Raw genomic sequence first — 17,718 nt, 5'->3', positions numbered from 1 at the left:
ACAATTGAAGTTAATGGTAACAGTCAGTTTGGTTTCCAGCATTTTTCAAAATATCCCGTCCTGCAGAATACATACAGGTTTGTAATGACATAAAGGTGAGTAAATGACAACAATTTTTTTTATTTTTGGGTGAACTATCGCTTTAAGATGGTCTTTATAATTAACAATGATCTTCCAGCACACTGCAGGAGAAACAGCTGTTTCAGAAACACAGCTCTCCATTACTAGAGGGACAGTGTAAAGACAGACCTCATGTTTATCTCTTAAACACCCACGTATTCCCAAAACGGCCTGTGAACAGTTAGGAAGCAGGTGGCATTATAAAATAACAGCCAGGGCATAAACATTGTTGCCTTGAGTTGTTTTGTGCAGATCAGTTCTTGTTAACCACATTATACAATAAGAACACACCGAGCTTTCATCTGTGGTAGATTTGTCTTAAGTGTTGCCAAGGTGACAAGATAACTGGTACAGCAGATTATCATGTGTCATCACCAGACCTGGGACACCACAGGCTTTCCACAGAACCTTCTAGAAACAATGAACTAGTAAACATATGTAAAATAGCCTTTCATGCAAAACAGCCTTGCATACATTACATCCAAAAAGTAATGTATTTAATGTTGTTTGAATCCAATTGTCACCATACTGGTTTAGTTTTTACAGACACTTGTTTTGAGGGAAACAAATCAAATTGAGGATATGAACATTTATGCAACTCAAAGAAAAGGATGCGAGACAAAAATATTTTCTTATATTTTAATGTGACTTTGTTCAAAGCCAGAAATTACTGCAGGGATCAACAATTTCAAACACAACTTAGGTTACAAAAAATATAAAGCAAAAAATAAAGGATGAAAACAGACTTTTCTGATTTGTTCTCATGTGCACAGTAGAGCACTCGTGCGTTGCCACAATGCTCAGATGAACAGAGAGAGCAGCCTGCTGGATCAGCTCTCTGGGTGTTTTGGTTTATGGATCATGCACACAAGAGGACAAACACACTGGGGTCTGCCGTCCATGCAAACAAAACACTCGTAAAATGTCCTGCTGAAGTGAAGCAAGAATCCACAGGCCAACTTGTACATTATTAACTCAGAACTGCAAATAAGCTTTTCATTTGTTTCATTGTGACTGTAAAAGCAACACAGGAATCATGAGGGGGACTGGGGACTAAAAAAAGTTTTTTTTTTTTTTGTTTTGTTTTGTTTTTTTGGATAAACAGTCGTCGACAGTATTTAAGGGTGGAGAAGGACAAAATCTGATCAAGCAGCTTCAGCTGGTCAATCATTTTCACATCATAAAACTCCTCAGCAATAAACATTCCTAGGAAAAAAAAAAAAAAAAATCCAAACAAAAGTCTAGGGTGAATTTTAACAATTTGTACATTCTAAAGCTGAACCAACATCAAACATTTAAAATGCAGAGTGGAAGAAAATGGGAAATGTGGGGTGTGGTAGATAATCCCTCAGGACTGAGATGATGGAGACATCTGGGCCTTCCTCATTGAGCGAAGAGCTTTCTCACGTAGGTGCTTCTCCAGATCATCCAAACTGTCTTCTACTTCACTCTCTGATTCCTTCAAAAAAGGTAGCATTAATTATGTCTGACTCAAGCATAACAACAATTATGTTTAGGTTCTCACATTATATAGAACTTCTATAAGCATGGTAAAACTGGAGATGCACTTTTATACTCCTGGACTATTTTATTTTCATTTTACTGACAGCTTTAAAAGTGTAACTTCACCTTTTTCTGGTCAGAGTCTGGCTCTGCTTCCTGTCCGTGTCCTCCTGCCGCCCCTCCACTCTTTTCCTCTCCACTCTTCTCCTTCTTCTGTTTCTTATGCTTCTTGTGTTTTTTCTCTTTCTTGTGTTTCTTCTCTTTCTTCTTTTTCTTCTTTTTACCACCTTCTGCATCTGAGTTCTACAAAACGAAGAGAAAACATTGACTCATGCAATATAAAAAGTCACATTAGCATAGCACAGTGATTTTAACACACTTTTGGCATTAATCGTAAATACTAGAGATGCTCCGATCGATCGGCCGCAGATCGGTATCGGCTGATAATCACATTCTCAATCGAGAGTCATAAAATAGGCAGATCTCACCAAACAATAGCAAATTGATGATGTCAGACTTAAGCGCCACAGTCATGTCATCACCAGTGTGGAGTTATTACGCAGCCTCAAGAAACAACTTTATACAATAGATTGCTTAAAATCAAGAAACTTTACTGTATTAACCATGAAAAACAGTGTCAGTGTCATTTCATCAGAAGTACAAATTCATTTTTTACTATAAAGCGGCTATCCAGTGTGTTCATGTCACTCGCGGACGTCTAACCTTGACTGAACAGAAGAAATGAACTGGAAAAGATTTCCACGCGAAAGAAGGCATAGCTTCTGCGCATAACCACCTATTACATAATTGCCAATGGTAGTGCAAAGGTGTTTATCAGCCGTAGCAAACTTTTCCGGAAATTTCACTTTGGCAAGCTGTTTCAAACTCCCAAAATGAACTCCAAAGAAACTTAGTTTTGGCCTGATTTTGTATGAAATGACATCACATCAGTTCGTTCTTCAATTTCGCTCGAAGTACATCGGGGCCTTTAAATCAAACAGCCTCTCATTGCTCTTAAATAAATCACTTTTGTGAAGATTATGCACTGTTTTTGTAAATTTATGTTGTGTTTCTATTTCTAGTGCTTGAAGTTTAGCGTTCGAGTGTTGATGGTGAGCGACTATTCAGTACAGCTGCATATGTTTTGGATGAAAAGAGGAATAGACTATCTCCCCAAAATGCAGAAAAGCTCAAATTTATAAAGAGAATCCTGCCTTACCTACTTAAGTAGGACATGGGAAGGAAGGACACAAATACTCAGCATGTGCTAAATAATATTCCTGATCAAGACTACTCATTTTGTTTATTTAGGAGTTGCAGTGCTTCTATTTGTTTTTGTCCTCAGTCACGTATTGGACAATGTTCAATTACACCTTATGGGTTGTAATTATGTTCAGTTTGAGTCATGTAGGCTCTTTAATATGCCAGAGTATCCCAATAAGAACTGTTTCGCATGAGCCCTGTTTTTAAAGGCCTATTAAAATGTTCATTGTAAAATTAACATTTGTTGTGCTTATTTGATTCTTAAAGCAACAATCTACAGCATTACTGTAAATAACATCCGTTTTATTACGTACCTGGAAAAAAACACTGACATTCATAGCTTAATTACTACTTATATAAAGCTTGAATAATCAGGATCGGTATCGAAAATGCAAAATTTTTGCATTTTGCAGGATGGCTGCAAAAATCCTGATAGGAGCATCCCTAGTATGCAGTAGTTTTAATAGGATCCATTTCTAAAAATGAACAACTGAAAAGTCTGGAAACTAAAAACAACCCAATACAAATTTGGTTTTTGAAGCCTCAAAGCTCTCTGAACTCAAGCAGTCTGGGGCAAGCAAGACTCAAGCTGGCAGGTGTGGCATACCTTGTTAGGTGATGGGCTCGGGGAGACACTGCTGTTCTTTTTGGCAGGTGGAGGTGGAGAACGGCTAGCAGAACGAGAGGGTGAGACTGAAGCAGGCCGCTTGTGAGCCGTGGGAGGAGGAGAAGCAGATGGTGAATGTGAAACCTGCCTCCTTACAGGCTGGGGGCTCTGAGAACCTCTACAAATGGAAAGGAACAGAGTCAGTCGGAGATTGTTTATCTGTAACACAAATAGAACAGGGGCTATAGAACAATCATACCTCTGAGATTTGCGTGGTTCTGGTGTGCGGGAAACCCTGCGAATGGGTCTGGTGCTGTGAGATGGGGATGTCTGACGTCTTTGTCTCTGTGGGGATAAACTCGAGGGCCCGTATCGAGCCGGAGGACTGGAAGGCACTCGAGTTGCATGGGCAGACGGAGAGGAGCAGGCATCTCTGCCCCGTTGGGCTGCAGGAAGATTTGGAGAGCTTCTGCGGTGGCGGGGTGGAGGCGAAACAGACGAGGGCGGAGTACCTCTTTTTCCTGGACTACTGCCACGGCTTCGTTTGGGGGATCGAGAGGAGCGACGTTTGGCCACAGGGAAGGGCGACCCTCTACGCTTCGGTACTGGCGAGAGAGATGCCCTGCACTTGGACTCAGGTGAAGGAGACCCTCTATGCTTGGACACAGATGATGGAGACCCTCTCCTCTTGGACCCAGGTGAAGGAGACCCTCTATGTTTGGATACCAGGGATGGAGTCCTTCTACGTTTGGGAGGAGACCCTGATGAGCGTCTTTTTTGAGCTGGGGTAGGGGAGGGACTGTATCTGCGCTGGATAGGAGGAGTGAAACGCCGGTGAGGTAGAGATGGAGATCTGAAAAAGAAGGGACAGAAGAAAGGGATGTATATCCAAGTAGGTCAAAGAGTCTTCACAACCCAAAAACACAAAAACTCTTCATAAACTGGACTTTACCTGTGGCGGCGAGCAAGAGAGGGTGATCGATGTCTACGGCCAGCAGGTGATGGAGAACGTCTCTTTCTGAAAGAGAGTCAAAAGGTTCTGATTGTAATAAAGCAGTTAAGAGTAAACAACAGGGCTGGGTATAGATTCTGATTCTCAAGGTCACATTTAATTCAATGTTACTCAATGTAAACCCAGTCTTTAAATTCATTAAAGGGTTTGCACACCCAAATATGAAAATTCTGTCAATTTACTCACCTTCATGATGTTCTAAAACCCTAAGACTTTTATTAATTTTTGAAACACAAAAATATTTTTTTTAATGATTAAGTGAACCAGTGAGGTTTGTTCTTGCATGTGACTCAAGCATGTTTGAGCTTCTGCAAAAAACATTGAGGTTTGTTCTAGTGTTCGGTTGAGCTGTGTTTAAATGTGAATAACAATTCGAAATAGTGTGTGCTAGAGCTGGGACAATACATTGATTTTTGATTTGCAATACAATTATTCTGTATCGATTCTGATATTGTCCGAATGTATCGATTCTGAGCATAGTTTTTAACAACAGATGGCGCTCTAGGCTAGTTTTTAACCGCATGCTTAAATGCTCACAAAGAAGAGTGCTGGACAGCGCTCATGTGTTCGGCTGAGTCATGTAAGTGGTTCAATATACTTGCACCTCAGCTCAGAATGCTTTTATGACACGAGATTAATGTAAACAGCCCACTGCGAACACCCTTGTAATTCGAACTTTATGAATGATTATTTTAGATTTAAGTGGTGTGTGTAAAAGAATTGGAAGCAGGCAGAGTACTGCTGCGTCTAAAGCACGTAGTGCCATCTGCTGTTAAAAACTAAGCTCAGAATCTGTGATACATTCTGAAAATATTAGAAAATATTAGAATTGATACAGAATAATTGTATCACGAATCAAGAATCTATGTATTGTCCCAGCCCTAGTGTGAGCACATCTAAATTTGTGCAGGTGCTCAGTCAAAAAAATAAAAATAAATAAAGATCTGGAAAAATCCATTTGCCTTCTTTTTCCTCACTTTATCCCAAAGTGAACAAAGCATCTGAGTAGTGACCTTAAGGGGGTATCACATTTCAAATGCAAATGTCATGCAAATATTGTTGATTTTCACCTTGGGGATACATCTCTGTGTCGCCTCCGTGGTGATGCAGGTGAATGGCTCCGCCGCCTTCTGATTTCTCCATTCCTGGCACCTGCCCCCCTATTCTGCCTCCTTGGTCCTTCATCTTCAGAAGAAGAGGATGAACCAGTGTCTGTAAGCAAAAAAAAAAAAAAAAAACAACTTGATTACCAGTTCTAAATCAAACATCTACTAGCATACTTTTTCCACATCCAACATGCAAGCACAGGTGTGAGAGGAAGAAAGACAGTGGAAGTGAGGACAAACGAGTGTGATGGACAAAAAAACAAAAACAAAACAGTGGTAACCTGAAGAGGACTGCTGATTCTGTCTCCGATACTGACGGCGCTGCTGGACAGAATCTGCCGTTGACCCTTTGCCCACCTTCTCCTCTTCTGTAACACAAAGCAGTGGAGTCCTTCAGTGCCCGAGAAACACCCATGTGCCCACCAACACAAACCCATGATGTGCAAAAATACACAGCCACACACACACCCATGGCATTTTTTGGAATGAACAGAAGAGACTGAAGAGAATAGTAAGACAAGAGCTGCAGAATCCAAATCATTAGTTCATGTTATTATAACAGTGTTTCCCATACATTAACTAGACTGTGGTGGCCCGCAACATTCTAATTTGTCCCGCCAGCGTCTCAAAATTAAACGGAAATTAGGCCTGTCGCAATATTTAAATAACCGATTGATAATTGCACTCTTGGCAAAAATGGGAGTTATAGAGCAAAAGAAATGGACTAGCGCCAATTAAGTTTTCGTGTTATATATTCAAAGTCATCTGAAGGCATTCCATAGCTTCATGTGAGGGAGAGAATAATATGTACATCATTAAATTTAAGTTCACGGAAACTCGTCTTCCCTCCACTGTAGCTGTCAATCATTCTCTGTTCAGCACTCAAACAGCTCATCGCGTTCGGTAATGACAGTCAGCACAGTAAAACTCATTATGATATATTCCCATTATAATACTTGATATGTAGATCAAGGGCTGTGGATTTGCATACTGTAAAATGACTTTTGCTGGAGTTTATTGCTGTTTCTGAACAATGTCATCATACTAACTACAGGTTGTCTGTTAGATCGCACAACACAGGGACTATGAATTGGCATCACACGCACAATAACTGGAATTTAAAAGTGAGAAGAAACATATGATCAATAAACTGTTAGATGCAGATATACACAGGGATTCTCTTTGTGCCGTGAACTTTTCAATGCGCAGCGCAACTGCGTGCTGTGACTCCATATTGCTTTAAGCACACCATTCTGCACCCGGGAGGCGCATAAGCGGTTTGTGCTGCTGTTTTTAAGTGTTTCATATTATCATGGTTTTACATACTGAAAGATTTTTAATAGCCTATTTTGTTCTGTCGTATCTATCATATCTTGTTGCCCCATTAAAAAGCTGCACAATAAATTTAAAATAAACATCTTTTAATCTTACATTATTATAAATACATATAATTCTTTACATTGATATATAAATCTAATATAAATATAATTTTCATTTTATAAGAATACAATTTTAAAATTTTATTAACATATTTAGATTTTATAAAATTACTGTGCAAAGTTTTTTTTTTTTTTTTTCAAGAATTAGGCTAGCATACTTTTTGCTGTCAACTTATATAGTCACCTAGATTTTTTATTTATTTATTGGTCAGCTTATGATTATATATATTTTTATTCATTTGTTATTTTTCTCTATAATCAAGTAGAGTGTTTAGTGCATTCTGGATTGTGTTTAACAAATCAGAGAGTGACCATTAGTTCCACAAACACAGATGTATAGATACAGGCCCCCACTAGAAATAAATTAATTCAACAAAGGTAACCTCTTTTGCTACATATTTTTAATGGTTTAAATGCCCCTGGTCCCCCCTATTGGGACCGAGGTCTACCCACCAGAGTCTCACAAAATCCTGTGGGAAACACTGTATAAGTATAACAAAAAGCCAGACAGACAGGGTTCTGCCTACAAGTCTTGATCTATAAACCTTTCTGATATGCTTACAAATGCATGTTTAAGAGCCAATTCTTACCAGACTCTGATGCATCGGACCGTCTGGGTTTTGGAGAAGGAGTGTCATTTCTTCCACCAGGCCTGTGCTTTACAGCTGAAATTTTCAGATGCATTACAGTCAATCATTTTACTGCTTAATATCCTACAAACAACAAGGCTCTGATAAGAAACCATTTCAGACTTACAAAAAAAATAAAATAAAAAAAATAAATAAATAAAATTAAGTTCAAATTACAGATAACAACAACAACAACAACACTTCTAGGAAACAACCTGAAGGGCTGGTTTCTGGTCCAGAAGGACTGCGGCCTCGTCTTCTGGAGGGGCTGGCGGGGTCTAAGCGCCGTGGAAGTTTTCTGGGCGGTGTAGCTGACCTACGTTTCCCTGCTCTCTTATGGGGTGACCGAGAGGAGGAGCTGCCTGAGGAGGACCGAGAGCGAGAGCGCCGCCTGCTGGCCAAACAAGATCAGGTGAACACAAAAGCTGACTAAACTTCTAGCAGTTCATTTGAGGCAGACAAAAGACAGATTTTTATAATAAAGATGAGTAAAAAGATGAAAAAGACATGAGAACATTTATAAAACTTAATGTCACACCAGTATGGCTTTAACATTCAAATATTTGGTGTTGTGTTTATTAGGGCTGTCACTAACGATTATTTTGGTATTTGAGTAAGTGGTTGATTATTTTGACGATTAATGGAGTAATCTGATAAATTTAATTTTGTGGTAATAAAAATAGACCTAAGTGAACAATAGACTTTAAAATTACTTAAAATACATATATATAGCACATATACTTATTTAAAGGGATAGTTCACCCAAAAATGAAAATTATCCCACGATTTACTCACCTTCAAGCCATCCTAGGTGTATATGACATGTGATGTATTGATGAACACGGAAGCAAAACAAAACACCGGTCACAAATTAAAAGTCTAAAAGGAGAATTTTTAAAATGTCAGAGGATTTTGAAATAAGAGAAGAGGAGCTTGAGTTTGTTGTCCAGTCCTATTTGTTTGAACCTCAAGAGGCATCTAAGCTTATGATACTCCTTACATCCTACGTCATGTCAGAGGTTACTCTTACGTTGTAAATCGATGTGTAAGGCCGTCACCCGGAAGCTAATTATTATATTAAATAACGTTTTAAATATGGATATTTTTCTTACAAAAACCCATCGCTTCATTTCAGAAGGCCTTTATTAACCCCCTGGAGCCATATGGATTATTTTTAGGATGGATGGATGCACTTTTTTGGGCTTCAAAATCAAAATTCACTACCATTATAAAGCCTGGAAGAGCCAGGATATATTTTAATATAACTGATTGTGTTAATCTGAAAAAAGATATATACACCTAGGATGGCTTGAGGGTGAGTAAATCATGGAATAATTTTAATTTATGGGCAGATGATACACAAACTACATTTCTCATCTGGATAAAGCAAACCAGCCTAAACATGGTCCTGTTTGATATCACATCTTGACTTAAGCTCTTTGCTGTTGCACTGTACATACACTATACATTGAATTCTGAAAAGCTTTTATTCTGTAATGTTTTTTTCTTTCTTTTGCATGGGTGCTTTGGTATGCATAAATTTCTGAATTATATGGCCTGCTTATATCATTTGGTTATTTGGTTTCCTTTGAGTCTCCAGGATTCCTTTTTTGGAAAAACACCTAAATTTACCTTGAAGGTTTTGTGAGAATCACCCTTCAATTGGATGGTTTACTTTGCTGGATATAGCAAATGATGACAAAATGAATGTGTTAAACAAGATAAATGGTGTATGCTTATTTTCACGACAAGTGTACAATCACAAATTTTTTTTTTTTCATTTTAATCTACTGACAGCCCTAGTTTAAATATATTGTGCAGCCTTATAAAACAGACCAAGTATTTTGCTGGTTAATTGACATGGGTGAATTGCAATTAAGGATTTCTTTTAAATCAAATACTCAAATTTAACAGAGGAATCGTGACAGCCCTACTATTTATTATTATTTTTCATGTTTTTGAAAAAGGTTTCTTATGCCCACCATGGCTGCACTTATTTGATCAAAAATACATTGTATTGTGGAATATTACAATTTACATAATACATACATAAAACATAATATTGTGGAATATTACAATTTAAAATAACTGTTTTCTATTTTAATATATTTTAAAATTTAATTTATTCATGAGATGCTGAAGCTGAACTTTTAGCAGCCATTATTTCAGTCTTCAGTGTCACAATCCTTCAGAAATCATTCTAATATGCTGACTTGGTGTTCAGGAAACATTTCTTATTAATAATGTTGAAAACAGTTGTGTTGCCTAATATTTTTATGGAAACCATCAATACATTTTTCAGGATTCTTTAATGAATAGAAAGTTCTAAAGAACAGCATTTAATTAAAATAGAAAGGTTTTGCAACACTATGAAAGTATTTACTGAAACCTTTGATAAATTTAATGCATACTTGCAGAATAAAAGTATGAATTTCTAAAATATATTAAATTTTTTTTAAAAAGGCTGACCTGCGGACAGGTGAACGGCTACGTCTATGCCTAGAGGGAGGTCGCCGTCTAGGGGGGCTCCTACGTCTTGGAGAGATTCGCCTCCTGGGACTCCTGCGGCGAGGAGAGAACGACCTGGAAGCAGAGACATTAGCTTATCCCCTAGTTCAATCACATTTGGAGGTAAGCAAAATGATTTAAGATCAGAAATCACCTGACTTCACCATCGGAGACAAAACTCACCTAGAGCGGGATCGAGGTCGTTTGCGAGAGCGAGGTGAACGAGAGCGGTGGCGTGGGCGATCTCTCCGTCCATCCTTGTCTCTGTCCCGGTCCCTGGGTTTGGGCCTGTCTTCAGATTTGGATGTTTTTTCTGGAGATGACTCTTTCACAGCCTCAGACAAGGAGTCCGGCTTCATCTCACCCACTAGATCACTGACAGGTAAATGGGGGAAAAAATTCAGTCTAAAAATCCATGATACTACAAAAAAAAGCAATTTTATGCGCTATTTTAGCAGTCACTACTTTTGGCACAAGGTGGAACTTACATTACAATTAAAATTTCAGATTCATATAGAAGTCTTTTTTTGGTCAATAGCAACTTGAAGGACTAAAATTTTAGGATTGCATAGTGCAGTCAGCTTTTCCATAGTTACCTGGTAGAGGAAGCCTCCTGAACAAGTGGCTCTGGTTTGGAGCTCTCTGATTGGTCTGGTTCTTGCTTTGGTTCTTCTTTATTATTGGGCGGACTAGAAGGCGGCGAGGCAGCCGGGCTCGGTTTTCGGCGAGGAGAACGAGAGGGACTGGATTTACGGTCACGCTTCACAGGGGAGCGGGACTTCCTCCTAGAATCATAAGTGAACAGCAGTTGAGCACATGGCCAATTTACAACATTATCCATTATTTACACTTACAAATATACTAATCTAATTCTTAAAGTCACCATGAATTTGGAATTGACAATTCTTATTTTTTATTATTATTTATCTATATACGTAATTATTTTTCTTTTGATTCAGGTGCTCTTATGATCTTTAGTCAAAAACAACAACTTACATGAAATCACCATAATTAGCAAATAACAATGATCCAAAAATCCCATCAATTCCTTTTCAAAATCAAGTGTCGCCCTACATTTTTTCATGTTTGAGAAGCCATTTAACTCAGATATGTGACACAACAGGGAAGATAAGACAATCAAAATTTCCATTTTATGCCGACTTTAAGCAAAATGAAGGCCAAAACAAACCTTTTAGGGCTTTTTGACTGAGCTCGCTCTTTGATCTCTTTCTCCCTTTTATCTTCATCTATTTTTTTCAGAGAGGCGAGTTTCTCCTGTTCGATCTAAAACAGCAAATAGAAAAACTGTTAAACACTCAACTTGCAGTTTACAATCATGTTGTACATATACCCAAGTCAATTACTACAACACAAAATGTCCAGCCATATAAAACCCAATCGCAATCAGTATGCAAGTTCGTAACTTCTCAGCTCATCATCATCACCTGTCTCTGTTTGATCTCCTCTTTCTTTTGCTCCAGGAAGGCAGACGGGATTCCGGCGATGTTCTCCTGGGCACTTAGCAACAGCGGCCAGAGGTCCTTCATGAATTCCCGAGCGTTCTTCCCGTTCAAAAACCCTGTCAAATTAATCTGCATCATCTTCCCATCTGGATTCTGCAACACAAACAGCAGGGAGGAAGAGAGAGGGGAGGAAATCATGCAGTTAATACTGACACAGAACCAGAGTGCTGAGCTCTGAAAGTCTGCCTACACCCCTTCCTGAACATCCAGTAAACAGCTGCTTTTCAACAAAAGCCCAGTACCTGTGGGCCTCAAATGTCTCTAAAACCAACTGACAATTGAATTTTATTTTTACTCATAAGCCAATTGATAAAAGGATCAAAAACACTTCTAAAATGAATAAACTCCCTTTGAGCATGCATTACATGTTTACATGTTATTATCTGAACTGAGATGTACCCTCCCAGTTCACATCCCCTCGTCAAGGAGCAATAAGACCCTCCCCCACCACTAGGGCTGTCTCTTCCTGTGCAATATCAAACTCCTGAGAGATAGAAACATTACAGTCCACAAACAGAGTGCATCAAAACCCCAAAAAGCAAGAACAGTCCAGTTGTCTTCAGTGTGAGTGGCGCAGGCTCTGTGGGCTGGGGGGGCGGAGAAAGGCGCTCCATTGGCTGGCCTCCGCCTCACTACCGCATCACACTCAATCACCTTGAGTTTAATGCTATATCATTTATCTAAATTGCAAGAGACGAACAAGCAATAATGAGTACACAAGGCATGGAAAACTCTTTATTTACAACAAAATGAAGAGGAAAATAAACCTATGAGAGCCATGTGCTAAGACAGGGATGCCGAATCATGCTCCTAAAGATGTACGTTTAGTTGTAAGATTAGGGCTGGTCTGGACCTAAATTTTGCATTTAAGTATATCTCCAAGAGCAGGACTAAGCACCCGTTGTCCTAAAATGAGTGTTAAATTAACATTTCTGGTTCGATGAAGGTTAAGCTCCATCAACAGCATCTGTGGAATAATTTAAGAGATTTACACTTTTGATGCAAGGGACCAGCAAATATGATGATTCGCTTGCCCTCTTCAGACATATTGTCATGTATATGGACCCATTTAGTTGGTGTTCAGAAAAAGCAACTTTTAGCAATTTTTTCTCTTTGTATATTTTACTGTACTTTGTATATATTACTGCACTGAAGCAATTATCTATCCAAGTAATTATTATTAGGAATATTATCTAGAAAAGATTGATGTTCATATTATATTTTGAACCACTACTAAAGTGACGTATACATTTGAAGATAAAATTTTTTTAATTATATGCATTTATATAGCAATTTTCAGTTTTAAACCTAATAAAAAAAAAGAATGTGTAAAAAATATATTTAACAAATTATTATTAATTATTAGATTAATTATTGTGATTCATTTTGAAATTCTATATTAGATAAAATTGAGGGAGGAAAAGAAATATAGGCCTGGTTTCACAAACAGGGCTTAGATTAAGCCAGGATTAGGCCTTAGTTCAATTAGGATATTTAAGAAGCTTTTATAAACATGCCTTAGAACCCCAGGAATAATCAGTTACCACTGAAAGAAACTACAGGTTTGTCCTCCTAGAACAGTAGTCCAACTGCAAAAATTATGATTTAGACAACTTTTTAGCTCAAATAACACATTTTTAAGGAATTAAAGTGCTTAAATGTATGAGCCTCACATTTCAGTTTTTAAACCCTTCGAACCCTAGCACTGTTATTAAGTGCCTTGCTGTCGCTGCAATTTTTTTTTAGGAAACAAAAAACTAAAGAAAGATTTCATTATTCTCGGAGGTAACTGACATTATTCCACAAATGCTGTAGATCAAACCTAAACTGTATTTAACCTGAAACATTCCTTTAAGTTATTGTATGGCTATGTAATCACAAAAACTGAAAGCACCTTTTTATGTCTGAGAATAAAGAAACACCTGTATGTATCATTAATAGGAGCAAATACCTCTCTGGAATCCAAGCAAAGGCTTCCTGAAAATCAAATCTTTAGAGACTAAAACAGTGACTAATAAACAGAGCTTAGCTAAATTAATGAAAACGCTAAATGTGTCTCATGTCTCTCTTTGTTATTTGTATCATTTTGTGCAAATGCACAATCAAACAAGAAACCAAAATATTTTTTTAATAACTGACAGTTGAGCTAGTCATTGAGACGGAGCATACAAATTATTGCCTAATAAATTCCCTTGGAAAAAAAATAAAAATAAATTAAAAAAATCACATCTTACCCCACCAATGTCGTACTGCATTATTTCACATGCAATGTTACATTTTTCTTTGTATTTTTTACTGGTTGTATGTTGTTTCTAAAAATGGTAATTAAATTAGGCCTTTGTGTTTGAGATGTATTGCTAAACTTTGACTTTCAAAGGCACAAATGATAAAGCTGAAATGACTCTACCACTGGCACAATGTCAAGCCCTGCTTATAACTCACCTCAAAAATTAAAGCTCATCATCAAGGGAGAGTTGGATTCAGAGAGACTTTGGGCTCAGGTGAGATCTAATTAGGAGTTGGTGCTATACTTCAGATGCAAGGAATAAGATCCATATTGGTTCAGGCCTTTTAAATCATAAATCACATCAACATTAGAACATTGCTGTTCAGAAGGAACGGTGTCACAAATCATATCTTCAGAGAGAGAGAATATCATTTTTACCCCCTTTTCTGTCTTTTTAAAGCCAGACAGACACTTAAAGACTGATGTTAGATGTTTTCTGCTGTTACATCTACACATGACAAATGTTTCAAATAACTGTCAGCGGAACTATTCACTGATCTTCAAACCTTTTCTCATCCTCCCAAAGAACAAAACACATCTAATATATAATTGCAGCATGTGTGAGAAGCGCGGGAAGAGCAGAGTGGCCGTCTACCTTTTCCTCCAGCTGGTTGAAGACAAATTCGATGACGACATCATCCTCAAATCCAAGGATCTCTGTCACACGCTGGGTGATCCAGGGCTTGATGACTTCCAGGTTGACCTTGGTCATATCCACCTTACAACACATCAGAAAACAATCATGAGCAACAGAATTTTCCATATATTTTTGGTAACTTTAGGGTCAACTTTTATTTGAATTAAAAATGATTATTAAATGGTCCTTCAGGGATCATTTAAAATGCTGGCGCCCAAAAATATTTTGAAAACAGTTGTGCTGCTTAATATTTTTGTAGAAACTGTATACATTCTTTTTCAGGATTGTTAAATAGAAGGTTCAAATGGTTCAGCATTTATTTGAAATACAAATCTTACATAAAAAAAAAAAAAAAAGGTATAAAAAAAAAAAGATTATTCTACTAACATTATGGAACATAATTTAAAATCTAATGAGCATCAATGTGCAGCATGTTTATGGTTAATATGATGCCGTGAACACATTTACACCAAAGAAAATAAGTATTTCCATATTTTCTACCTTCTTCTCCAGACATTCTGCAAACTTCAGCTGCTTCAACAGCTTCTTATGTTTGTTGCTGAAGCGGTTATCCTGCTCCGCACTGGTGCCCTATAAAAAAAAAAAAAAAAAAACGTTAATTCATAAAACATCATGTGATACAGAAAATCTTTATTTTTTTCCTGTATCTGAGGTTAATATACAATTTCCAGTATGAGGCTAATGAAAAACTGAATTAATTATACACCAAATCACACAGTCTAATAATGTACGTTATATATAAGTCAATCTGTACTTCACAAATGGAACTACGATACCTCGACCACAAATGACTTTATAACGTGATAGTGGACTTCATTTGTAATAATAAGAACGATAATATAAAAAAAAATCTTTAAATCGGTTGTTCCTGTTTAATCTGTTGAGTATTTTCAGGTTCTCTCACGCAGCCGCCATTACAGCCACACTCCAATGAACACACCAAATACAGCCTAAAAACAACCAACCAATCAACCAACTGACGAATAACAAATAGTAACAACGTATTCGACATCTATAGTGTGGTATTTGTAGAAGAATATAACACTTACGCGGAAAAACCCCGCGTCCATTTCTGTCGTGTGTCAATATGGCACGATGTCCCAAAATCCACTGCGGCGCGGCAGCTTTTCCGTCACTTCCGGAAGATGAGTGGTCATGTGCCTGAAATCTGCTGGACTGCGTCTGCAAGCTGAAAAATGCTGCCTCTGCAGGCAGTATACAGAGGTAGGAGGGCAACAAGGCACGTCCGAATCCAATGATCGTCTCCTGACTGAGATATACCTTCATCTGATAGATTTTTGAAGGCAGCATAGATGTCTCTTTCGCTGCCTTTGATATCCCACAATCTTTTAAACAATTTATTTTATTATTTAATTATTATCTCCCTTGGGACCCTTTTTTCTTTTATTTTTTATATAGTTGTTTTTCTCTTCTTTTTTTCTTCTTTGTATTGTCCATAATGGGATGTTTAATACTTGCATTTGTACAAAAATCCTGAATATATAGTTGTTTGTTAATAATGCTGCTGTTGGTTTTCCAATATTTTTAGTTCACTGCTGCAAATGATTTTAAAAATTTCTTTTAAGTAGGCTATATAAGTCCTTGAATGGTCTGGCGCCGTCCTGTCTCTCAGATCTTCTGACTGAGTGTCAGTCTAAAACACTAAGATCAACAAGTCAAAGGCTATACTACTAGTTCTGAGGTCCAGTCTAATAAAATAAAGGCAAAATCACACCTTAAAAACATATCTTTTTTATGACTTTTAACCCATGACTAACTGTTTATATGTTGTCATGTATTATTTATGTTAGTATCTTACTGTTTTTGTTTTTTGTAAGTTATGTAAAGCACATTGATTAACCTGTGTTGTTTTAATTGTTCTATAGCCAATAAATAAAATGACATTGACATTATCTCTCACTACTGAAGAAGTCAAAATGTCCACAAAAATCCAGATTTTTTTTTTTTTTTCCATATTTTACAGGATTCATTTTAAAAGCACTGAACAAATCTGTTTGCTGTATTAAAGTCATTTATTTGACATACACTGCAATTTTCCACCAGTTCTGAATGAGATTTTGAGGTTAAATGATACTTAAAATTAAGGCAGTTTCAACTATGAACACAATGTGTTTTGTCCAGAAATCACACTTGCTTTTGGAAGGGAGGTGAGTCATTCTACATATTGTCTTAGTTAAGAGTCATTTTTATTTGTCTGCACTAGGCAATACAGAAGGCAGACAGACAGGAAGAAGCTAAAGAACTCTCCCTTTCTTTTGCAAGGCATTGGGTGTTAAAAGTGTAAAAAAATATCTCTTCACAGTGTATAAATAATACATAAGCAATGCTGAGTGATTAAGTAGACTGCTTAATTCACACCACACTATACATTGTGAATCCAGAGCCCTTTGATAGCTGACTCTAAATAAATAAAGCCAGTACAGTCAATAGTGGGTTTAACAGAACCCAAAATTCAGGCAACTGTGAATTCCTCACAGATAGCAGTTGGAACAATTGCAGTATCATCTTTTGATTCACACTAGAGCTGGTAGTGATTTGAAGCCTTTTCTTCCCATGGCTGTGTTCAAACTGAGACACACAGTACATGGAGGTGTCTAATGGTCCTTACTGTATTTGTACAAAAAGAGCATCTGTGGGGTCAAAATTTAACTCTTCCCAAAAAGAATGTAAGGATTGGATAAGATAAGGACAGCAGTGTTTTAATTATAACATCAGATCATTGAAAATCTTTAAGGGGAAATAGGGCCAGAACTTTTGTCAGTGCTGACCTTGCTATTCTCATGTAGTTAAAATAAAAAAGTGTGGTGTCTCTAAAATAATTAAATTGGACTGTTTTGTCTATGATGTGTGCGATTATTATTATTATCAGCAGCATTTTATTGTTTCCTTGTTTTTCCCCTGTCCCATGACAACTTAAAAACTATGTAAGAATAGATCACAGAGTAGAAAGACAGACCCTGCATCCAAATATGCCAACTTCAATACTATATAGTAGGCAAAACTGTATGTGAACCAAGTAATATGTCCGAATTCATAAACACT

The 17,718-nt window shown here is 37.3% G+C and overlaps 1 protein-coding gene across 5 annotated transcripts; it reads right to left on the bottom strand.

Annotated features, from left to right (window-relative positions):
- Positions 1–745: 745 nt before the first annotated feature.
- Positions 746–15,858, bottom strand: srrm1 (serine/arginine repetitive matrix 1). Of its 5 annotated transcripts, none has more exons than XM_051869071.1 (17): positions 15,705–15,858; positions 15,136–15,225; positions 14,593–14,715; positions 11,633–11,803; positions 11,377–11,471; positions 10,784–10,972; positions 10,371–10,562; positions 10,149–10,262; positions 7,895–8,073; positions 7,641–7,715; positions 5,893–5,979; positions 5,576–5,717; positions 4,446–4,511; positions 3,753–4,346; positions 3,494–3,671; positions 1,750–1,926; positions 746–1,572 (listed from the first exon to the last, which is right to left on the bottom strand). In XM_051869071.1, the coding sequence occupies exons 1-17, from the start codon at positions 15,723–15,725 to the stop codon at positions 1,561–1,563; spliced, it is 2,505 nt and encodes an 834-aa protein (XP_051725031.1). In that variant the 5' UTR covers positions 15,726–15,858; the 3' UTR covers positions 746–1,560. The 5 variants fall into 5 exon arrangements, with proteins under 5 accessions (XP_051725031.1, XP_051725028.1, XP_051725029.1 ...); XM_051869068.1 differs by having other exon boundaries at positions 746–1,579; positions 15,705–15,857; XM_051869069.1 differs by having other exon boundaries at positions 746–1,579; positions 7,895–8,070; positions 15,705–15,856.
- Between the last annotated feature and the right edge of the window lie 1,860 nt (positions 15,859–17,718).

Source organism: Ctenopharyngodon idella, chromosome 17, assembly GCF_019924925.1.
Source record: "Ctenopharyngodon idella isolate HZGC_01 chromosome 17, HZGC01, whole genome shotgun sequence".
NCBI classification, from domain to species: Eukaryota; Metazoa; Chordata; class Actinopteri; order Cypriniformes; family Xenocyprididae; genus Ctenopharyngodon; species Ctenopharyngodon idella.
The sequence above is the reverse complement of the archived record's forward strand: the minus strand, read 5'-3'. Positions and strand labels throughout refer to the sequence as shown.